The following is a 10552-nucleotide window of genomic DNA, read 5'->3' on the forward strand; positions in this document are numbered from 1 at the left end:
TGCTTTGACCAACAAATGCCTTGATGCCATCAAAGCAAGTGGAAAGCTGTGAACTACGAATGAAGGAATACATGATGGAAAAAATGCCATAAAAAGCCATGAATTTGCAAAGAAAAGTGCCAGAAATGTTCGGATGCAGACCCCAAAAGCTACTGGACCATCCAACAAGCAGTTATGATGAAGTAAACTGGCCCTTTAGGAGGATTTGTTACCTTTTCATAGAGCTGGTTGAAGCCTTACATTTCATGCACTGATATAACAATGACATTTTGTGTTTCTTCAATCTTCACTGCAAACCAGTTGTTTTCCAGCTCAGGTGTTCTTGACCATCATCTAATGAGTTAGCAAACAAAGGAGAAATTTTGTTTACTTTATCAGAGAGTGTTTAATGTTATATATTATAATATTCATTTAACAATAGTTCTATTCAACAAAAATCAAATATATCAGGTCCAGAAAAGTCTTCGTTTACAGGGCCTTCTTGGGAAGAAATCTTACTTGAATGTGAATTCGGTCTACTGTTTTTCTGGATGCTGGAAATGATCACAATTACAGGACTTCAGCCCATGTTTGAACTCAATCAGTTACAGAAATTCAGCCTGTAAAATATTCTTTATTTTTGAACTTTTATTTAGCTGTCAATTGTTAAATATTAGTAACTAAACTAAACAATTCCTTTCGGAACAAATAGGTAAATTGGTTTTTAATTTTGTTGCTGAATGGGCTACTTTTTGAGTGTCTCAGTAGCTCCTCTGTGCTTGTGAAAATACTCTGAATTATTGTGACTTTCTGTTTAAAAATGTGTCAACATATGTCATCCAGGGTTTGTGGATGGTCTGCAGGTCACATGTCAGGACAAAACCATTGTGTGACAACTCAGATCTGTGTTAGATCAGTCCAAGCTGCAGGGGGGAAACAGGTTGTTCAAAGAGAGTGACTCTCACACACACACACACACACACACACACACACACACACACACACACACACACACACACACACACACACACACTCCCTCAATAATTTCACAGACACAAAGAACAAGTTAAAAAAAGAGGATCAGTACAGCCTCTGAAAGTTGCATCAAAGCCACTGAGTGACTCATTGCTGCTGCATGTTCAGGTCTTTGTTGGTGAGGGCGGAGCTGTGGGCGGGCGGGGAGAAGATTTTGGAGATACAGGTGATACAGGTGATACAGGTGGATGTCTCAGTTACAATCTGTCCGGACTCTACATCAGCAGGTGTTCACACACATCTCTGCATACTGAGTGCAACACCACGCCAAGGTAAGACTGTCAGAGACATCTGTGAACAGAGAGGGGATTGGATTTTAGTTTGAAGGAGCTGAGATGGAGATTTCTTAGGCTTGTAAGAGAGGTTTTAAAACAGGAGTTTATTAAAAATGAAATGAGTTTATTCTTCTGTTAATCAGCGAGTGTTTTGTCATCTGTGCCCATAAGAAGGCAGAGATGACAAGAAAAGATACAGTAAGTTTTGGCCAATCAACTGCAAGTTATTCAGCACAAAGGTTATTCATCTCAAACTTTTTTTTAATCTTTTTTAGTGAATCTGTCGTGACATAAATGTCTTTTTACTGTTGGAATCTGACAGCAGCTATAACAGGATTTATATGATCCAGTTCAGCCTGGAGGAATATTTTAGACAAAAAAGATCCTCCTCGTTGTTAACATTTTTTATTGTTTTTTTGTAGGTTTAGTATTTGAGGTTTTGAGGAATCTGTTCATATGTGAGTGCAGCCTGATATTAATGCAGCTGTGATAAGAGTCCACATCTTGTTCTGTGATTTTGTTGTTTCTTTGTTTACCGTGAACTAACCATTTAGCTGAATTACTATCAGGACCTGTAGGGACATTAAATCTGTACAGACAATAACACGGCATTTTAATGAGACAGTGTCTGATGGACAATCTTTTTGGCATCATTTTGAAAACAGAGATTTTGGATGTACTACAATGGACTAATGTTAATGCATTTTGTAGATTGGTTAGTGTCAAGGGCAAAAGGTTAAACAAATAAGTAAATAAAGCGAAAAGCTGGAAGTTAATAAGAACCAATTGACTATAAATGTTGAATCTGAGTGATTTGACACAAGACTCTGATTTGCTCTGATATGATATGACACTGAAATATGACTAAATTGGAACATTTGAACACTTCATTGACTTTTGCTCACATAATATCAGGATGTGTTTCATATTCACATATTCTACATATGTTTTATTACACAGTTTAAAAGAAGCAAAATAATTTTGACACATCGACTGAACTTGAACATCATATATTTGATGTTTAAATTGTTACAATTTGTTAATAAAAACACAGTCATCATCCTTAAAGTATTTCACTTTGGAGGAAGATGTACAACGTTGCAGGGTGGCTCTTTATAAGTGTTTTGGCTGATTGGTTGGTTGTTAAAGCAGAATCAAGTTTGACTAATAATCATAGTGACTGAAGTGATTAACTGGATCATTTCCAGTTTGAATCATTCTTCTCCTTCATCAGCTGATCATTGAACTGCATCATGGAGGCAAACAGCAAGCAAACATTCTTCCTTCCTTCCTTCTCTCACTCCCTCCCTCCCTTTCTGTCTCTCGCTCTCACACACCCACACAGAGAGAGAGACAGAGTCAGGTTTGACCAGAGCACATACAGTGAGACCACACCTGTGGTATAGACGTGTTTCAGGGTGTTACCTTGTCAACATGAAAGATCGTCCTGGTCAGCATCAGAGTTTCATTGAACTCGTTTGTAGTTAATCGGGTGTTTAACCACAGTGGAAATCACCACCAGTCAAATCATTTCACCAGGTACTCCCCTAAAATCTGATGTTTCATATTTTGAATTCATCTACTTGTTTATTTCATACTCATTTCTCCATTCTTTAATTCACTCCCAGAAACCCGCCTCAATAATAAAGTTCCAGATGCAGCAAATTGCAACCTGAGCTGAGGTCTTTCACTTCCGTCCTCGCTGACAGACGATGTATTGTCTGATCAGTCGCCAGAAACTTTCCTCCATTGTGGTTTTAAAGTATCTCTGCAATGCGGCGGATGGATTTTTCGTAAGAAGCACTCAGTCACCAGCTGTTCAGAGCACAGTGGAACAAAGCCAGCGAGTGAAAGGACGACTAGTTATCCGAGATCAGTGCTCGTATACCTCCAGAATCAGCTGGTGCAGTAGTTTCTGCAGAGGAATATTCAGGCTGTGAAAAACTGCAGTTCTACATTCATGAATTTTGCAGGTAGCAAAATGTCGAGATTTTGGAAGTACAGTATATTTTCATCGAAGTATTTTACTTATTTTAGATGAAACCCAGTGATCCCATTCTGTCGGACCGATTTCACAGATTTATGAAAGGCAGCCGTTTAGTCTGCAGTGTGTGTGTGTGTGTGTGTGTGTGTGTGTGTGTGTGTGTGTGTGTGTGTGTGTGTGTGTGTGTGTGTGTGTGTGTGTGTGTGTGTGTTCAGTCGACACACCTTCACTCTGTGACACAGACTTTTACAGAAGCATGCAGCTCAGTCGCATTCCTGCACCATCATATGGGTGGATACAGGATCAGTGTGCGTTTGTGTGACACAGTGACAAAGCAGTCTGTCATCTGCTGCAAATCCAAAGAAGTGATGAACTGTGGCTGCGCATCAGTGGATGTCATGAATGAAAGGAGGAACATCCAGCAGGGTAGTGTGTCTGATTGTGTGTGTTTGTTACTCATGTTGTAGGGGCATACATCTGTGCACAGTCACATTGTCACTTCTTTAGGGGACAAAAAGGAATTTGATTTATAGCTTAAATTATTAGATTTTAAGGTGAAGACTTGGTTTAAGGTTGGAGTCAGGTTGGGTTTAGGTAAGTCAGAGTTGAGGTTCGGATTGCAGTTGTGTGATACAAACATGACTGTGTGTCTGAGAGAGGTGTTTGTCAGTGCGTTTGTATGAGAGAGAAAGAAACTGTAATGTTTATACAAAGAGACTGCTACATGATAGCCAGGCTGGAGTGTACTTTGTGTTATTGTGTATTTGTGTGTGAGAAAGCGTGCATAGTCATTCTGGTGTGTGTTTTTGTGTTCGTACATGAAAAGAGGGAAACAAAGAGAAAACAGAGATAAAAGATAGGTAGAGCATGTGCATATTTTAGTCATGTATGGGATCAACTGGTCACGTGGCCATTGTTTTTTAATGGGCCTTAAGGCCATCTGACAACAACAGGAAGCAGCCGCAGAGTTGGACAGCAGCTGTTGTGAACAATTACGTTAACATCTGTGAGTACTTTATGAATCATCCATTATGGACTTATTTGGATTATTTGGATTTACCTGCAGTACAGCGTAAGGATAACATTACAGGAACAGTATTTCCCTTCAAGAGCTGCAACAAAGTCTAATAATATGTAAATACTGTTACCATGCTGAAAGTTTGTCAGAAATTTCGTAAAAATTACCAGATAATTTGTTCCACACTCCGTTGTGATCTATGTAATGATTTGTGGGTCAGATTGGAGTCACATGACTAATCATGATTTAACCTTCCTGCTGGTCTTTCGTGAGCCGTTTTCACAGCCATTTTGATGCAACGACAAACCCGAGTAAAGCAGGAAGGTTAATGCAGTCACGTCCCATACTGGGGGATTTTTGACTAATGGCCATAATTACTGTCGAGCTTCTGAACTAAAAGGACAGTGTTATCATAGACAGCACTCATATGCAAACTAAATTTGAGATTTACTCAAACTTAATTTGTATTTAACTCAATTTGACTTGACTGTTTTTATTTCTGTCTTTGTCCTCTGGTTTTGCTGTTTTTTGTGGATGAATAGTTTTGAGAGTAATTGTGTATTTTCTTCTTTTTTTTTTTTTTTTTTTTTTTTTACATTTGTGGCGGAGGGAATCCAGCATACATTTTTTTTCCTAAATTTTATCTTAACATCACAGTGCACCATCCAAACATCATCTCAGAGCTGCATTAAGTTACTCCTAATATATGACCAACATTTTTAAACTGCTGTTACACAAATTGAGTTGTGCATTTTTACATCTTAAACAGCCTGTTGTAATCATCAGCAGTTTTACAAGTAACATTACAGTCATATAAAGCCAAACAATGCTGTATTTAGAGGGAAATGACTGATGAAGCTTGAACATGAGGATGACAGTCAATAGAATCACAGGTAGACGTTTATGATTAGAAGAAGTTTGAAGTAATCAGATTTGTCTGATAAATAATCTCACTATTACAAATGAAACAAAGACTTCTCTGTGTTCCCTCAACAAGCACGAGTCTTGCAAGCATCTCTTTGTGAACAATAAAAACAAAATCAGTGAGGTAACTCACCTGAAAGATGCCAGCCGTCACTCCCAGAGCGGACACACCCGGGTGTTTCCTCAGGTGCTGACAAAAGCATCCACACAATGCAGCGTATATTCCCCCGGACCGACAACTCACCCTTCACTTTGCGCTAAACAGATGTCAGTCAGAGATGACAGATGTCTTCAATGGAGCCTGGATGATGTTTTTACCTCCAGCAGTGAGGCTTGGGCTCTATCTCGTGGCAAGAAAGAAGCGTCACATTTTGTGGAGGAGAGATGAAAGTGTTACGGTAGTCTTCAGTCTTAACTGCAGCCCTCAACTTTGTGTGCTCTCTCTTTGCAGCACAATGAATTCGGATGGAGCAAAAGAACTCCCTCCCTACCTCACACCAGGTAAGAGCAAGCACAGACATGCTCACACATCATCTTCCTCATCATCATTATCGGCTCATTAACTTCATGTTGTTTTAATTTCTTCTTCTTCCTCTTCCTCGGGTCCAATTGAAGGTCAGGGGGACGGAGTGAAGGTCTACCACGTCCACACCCCCTTCACCCCTCCCAACTCACAGGAGACCTCCGCCACTCAGGTCACGCCAGGTATACTCTCACACCTGATATTACTATTTTTTTTTATTTTTTTTTATTTTGCAAAAGATATCAGAAACCTGGGTTACAATTTATTCTCCTACATTTTGAATGAACTCTTCTGTTCCCTTCCCTCTTTATTTTCTCATCGTCTCATTCTCTCTGTCTCCCTGTCTTCCTCGTCTCTCTCCTCCTCTCTCCCATCCATCAGTGTACACCAGTGGAGGAGGAGCCCTGAATGCAGGTCTGGAGTCTGAAAACGGCAGAAGAAAGTTTGTGAGCTACGATGTTGGTCTGGGACATTCCTCCGGCATGACGAACTGCAGCTCCTGCCAGCAGCAGGTCATGACCAACGTCACCTACAAAGCAGGGACGTACGCCTGGCTCATGTGCCTCCTCTTCATCTGCTGCGGGTGAGTGTGTGGTGCACACGGCTAATAGTGTTCTATCTGTTCTACATTACATTTTTAGGGGGGGGGGCTCCAAGGCAAAACATCGCTGTTGCGCCCCCCCCCCCCCCTCCCCCCCCACAGGGTGTCTTAGACAGCATACACAGTTCCTATAAAGTAGAGTGCACAGAGCGGACTATGTATGTATATGCAGACCAGCCAGTTAAGTCCCAAGACAAGGCTGCATCATCAGCCAATGATGCAACACATACCATAGTTGATATTGAATATTTGCAGAAATCTAATTGACAGAATGAAAGTTTAGCAGTGAGGCTTTTCAAAACACGGAGGGGTAGGACTCTATTTTATTTCTGTAAAGGGAATTTAGTGCAGTTTTTTAGTCCAGGGATGATTGGAGGGACATTGGAGAGTACTGCTTTTTTCTTTTTAATGAAATATAATATTCTGCTTCAAATTACAAATGTATGAAATGAACTGTGTTTCTGTGTGTGTGTGTGTGTGTGTGTGTGTGTGTGTGTGTGTGTGTGTGTGTGTGTGTGTTTTTCAGGTTAATCCTGTGCTGCTGCCTGATTCCTCTCTTCGTGAAAAGGTTCAAGGACACGTACCACACGTGCCCGCGCTGCAACAGAATCCTGCACGTCGAGAAGAGAAAATGCTGTAAATGACAAACATGAGGGCTGAAGTGGACCCTTAGAAATAAGAAATAACATCCTGTTACCTTTGTCTGTGTTTTCTGAAGCCGACAGAAAAAGGTCACAGTTGAAATGTAGCTTATTTCTATGAATGAGCCACAGCATTAGCCGGGGCAAAAACCAAACCTGAATGACTTCTGCATTGCATCATATATTATTAAACAGACTGGGAGTGACTGTGTTGTCAGAGATTAGATGTCATCAGCTGACTGTGATAACTCTGGCAAGTCAAAGCACACCCCATGCACTTTTTTTGGAACCGTTACTTTATCATTATACTCAGAAACCTTTCATACATAATGTTGTTATAATGAAGGCTTGTACATAGACTTTATCAATTAGGCTTGATGGGATTGTGCATTTGGAATTTAAACAGACCAGCTGTCCATTTGAAGGGACTGTCACCACTATAGAATAAATAAGAGCAAAAGAAAACAAGCCAACACAATACATCAAACCAAAGAACAGAGGAGATGTAAGAATATTTGCTCATCTGCAGTAATTGCACAGCAGATTTGTGTTGGAAGTGTTTTGCAAGGTTCAGGTCATCATAAATGAAACATTACGCAATAAAGTTAGACCGATGTGGCTTTTTTCTGTAATATTTATGTTGTCAGAAAATTTCCCTAATAATTCTTATATGATGGGATGAAGGGTAATCTGAAGTTCAAAGGAAAAATCGTATATATTGTATAACAGCAGCCACCTGGAAAAATTAGTTTGGATCATTTTATCTCCCAAACAGTCGATTTAGTATCTGAAAATAACATATCTTCGTTTATTACGTTGCAAGTGACAATGCAAAAATACAGCTAGAATTATATATTATAATTATATATTTTTGTCCGATTTCTCTTTTATTCCAATTTATTGAAAAAAAAAAAATCGTTCCGCTTCACTTTGTCCCTTGGATGAAATAATATGCTTGGAATTCATTTATTTACAATTTGATACAAATGTTCTCTAAATAAAGTAGATGAATATATAGTAACCGGCTGTGTTTTATTTATTTTTTACTTCCTCCAGAGAGGTCAGAGGTCAACCAGCTGACTTATTGGTACATTTTGTGGTTTGTTCTCAGAACAAGATGCAACTTTAAACGTAAATTTTTACTTGACAAGTCCGAAGAAATTAGAAGATCCAGAAAAAGCTTCTAAATGAATTTTGTTCATTCATTCATCCATCATCCGGGGTCAGGTCGCGGTGGCAGCAGGCCAAAGCAAGCTGACCCAGACTTCCCTCTTAACAACATCTTCCAGCTCATCCTGGGGGATCCCGAGGTGTTCCCAGGCCAGCCGGGGGATATAATCCCTCCAGCCTGTCCTGGGTCTTCCCCGGGGTCTCCTCCCAGTTGGGTGTGCCCGGAAAACCTCCAGAGGGAGGCGCCCAGGAGGATCCTGATCAGATGCCCGAACCACCTCAGCTGACGTGAAGGAGTAGACCTCGTTCTTTCGGTCACGACCCAGAGCTCGTGACCATCGGTGAGGGTCGGGACGTAGCTCGCCCGGTAAACTGGGCACATGTTGTAACTGCTGCAGCCGCACCGATCCGGCGGTCGATCTCCCGCTCCATCCTCCCCTCACTGGTGAACAAGACCCCGAGATACTTAAACTCCTTCGCTTGAGGAAGGCACTCCGTCCCCACCTGGAGGGAGCAATCCACCGGTTTCCGGCAGAGAACCATGGCCTCAGATTTGGAGGTGCTAACCCTCATCCCCGCCGCTTCACACTCGGCTGCAAACCGCCCCAGTGAGTGCTGGAGGTCGCGGTCCGAAGAGGCCAACAGGACCACATCGTCTGCAAACAGCAGAGATGCGATCTGGAGACCCCCGAACCCGCCGTGCTCCTCCCCGCCATGCTCCTCCCCCCGGCTGCGCCTTGATATCCTGTCCGTGAAGGTCACAACCAGGATCGGGCACTGCTCCTCTTGGATCTGAGGTTCGACAATCGGTCGGAGTCCTTTCCAGCACTCTGGCATAAGCTTTGCCCGGGAGGCCGAGCAGCTGATACCCCGACAGTTGGATCACACTCTCCGGTCCCCCTTTTTGAAAAAGGGAACCCCCCCCCCGGTCTGCCAGTCCATGGGCACTGTTCCCGACCCCTATGCGACATTGAAGAAGCGTGTCAGCCAAGACAGCCCAGCAATGTCCAGCGCCTTCAGCATCTCAGGGCGGATCTCATCCACCCCCGGCATCTTGCCACCGAGGAGTTTTATGACTACCTCAGAGGCCTCTTCCAGGGATATGGGTGCCCACATGAGTGTTGAAGTCTCCCAGGAGAACTATGGAGTCGGCAGGCGGCTCCCTTTCCATTTTAAATTTTACTCCAGAGGTGACTTTTTTTTTTTTTGCTTTAAAGAAAAAGTTGTTTGATTATATCAACACAAATTTTATTCCATACACGTCACCCCGTGATCTACTCCTGAGGATGGGAATCCAAGGACAATATTTCCATTATCACATCACTGTCAGCTCAGCAGTGTGCTCCTCTGTCTTGACCTTTGACCTCACAGGGAAAATACCTTTCCCAAAGAAGTCTCTTATTCTAAAGCATACTGTGTTTCTCAGGTTTATCGTAACAATTACGTTCGTTTTCGATGTCCGTCAAGATCCTCGGGCATCAGGCGGGAGGATATTGAATTCGAGGTGGGAGGCGGCAACAAACCAGATGACTTACCACACAGAAACAGGAGGAAGTGTTGTCGGCCGGGTATCAATGTTCTCATCCCAAAAAGTCAAAGCAGTGCTTTAACAGTGTTTGGTCCCGGTCGAACACTCGGATGGACAAGCAGCAGAGCTGTGGATTTGTTTTTATAGAAAATTTTATTCAACATACATTTTCCAGCAAAAAGGCAATATACAGGAATAGTTGTCGTACACTGCTGCTACACTGAGGATTTTAAACTGGAAAAGATCAAATTAAGGTGTGATTCTGCAGGTCATCTTCGTACTGCACTTTTTAACAAGACAAACCAATGCAGTTAGTTTTGTAAAGAAACAACAATCCAAAGGTAACAGAAAAAAAAAAAAAAATTGTCAATGGTACATCAGGAACGCAAAAAAAAAGAAAAAAAAAAGAAACCTACACACAAGAAATATGAACACCTGGCTCCTTCTGTACCCAACAAAAAAAGGCGTGTGTTTCTCTTAAATTTTACATGTTCATATTTTTAAATATACAATTCTTAAATGTTGTCTTTACAGAGCCAGCTATGCGTTATTCGGGGTGCATTCCATCTGTGCTTTAAAAGAAACAATCCACAAAAAAACAAAAAAAAAATTAATTCATAGGGCTTTAAGTGTTTCTTACAATGCTGGTTTTGTCTCTACACAATCCTCAAACCTGTGGGGCTCTAAGTGTCTGCAGCTCCCTACCAAGCACAGCGCAGTTACTGCTCCCAACCACCGGGGGGCGACAGTGTCAACCAAGAGAAGAGAAGCTGTGTGCGTGCGGTGAGTGTTTGTGTTTAGAGGAGGAATGACTTGAGAAAAATGAACACAGCCCCTCCGAAAAAGAAAAGAATATTAAAAAAAAAAAGAGAGA

The 10552-nt window shown here is 41.7% G+C and overlaps 1 protein-coding gene across 1 annotated transcript; it reads left to right on the forward strand.

Annotated features, from left to right (window-relative positions):
* The first annotated feature begins 1217 nt into the window (after positions 1-1217).
* Positions 1218-8001, forward strand: litafd (LITAF domain containing). The gene is made up of 5 exons (XM_069148549.1): positions 1218-1286; positions 5667-5716; positions 5831-5920; positions 6120-6321; positions 6866-8001. The coding sequence occupies exons 2-5, from the start codon at positions 5671-5673 to the stop codon at positions 6981-6983; spliced, it is 456 nt and encodes a 151-aa protein (XP_069004650.1). The 5' UTR covers positions 1218-1286; positions 5667-5670; the 3' UTR covers positions 6984-8001.
* Positions 8002-10552: the final 2551 nt, after the last annotated feature.

This window comes from Embiotoca jacksoni, unplaced genomic scaffold (genome assembly GCF_022577435.1).
Source record: "Embiotoca jacksoni isolate LCO1_2020_lvr unplaced genomic scaffold, fEmbJac1.0.p SCAF_15, whole genome shotgun sequence".
NCBI lineage: Eukaryota > Metazoa > Chordata > Actinopteri > Embiotocidae > Embiotoca > Embiotoca jacksoni.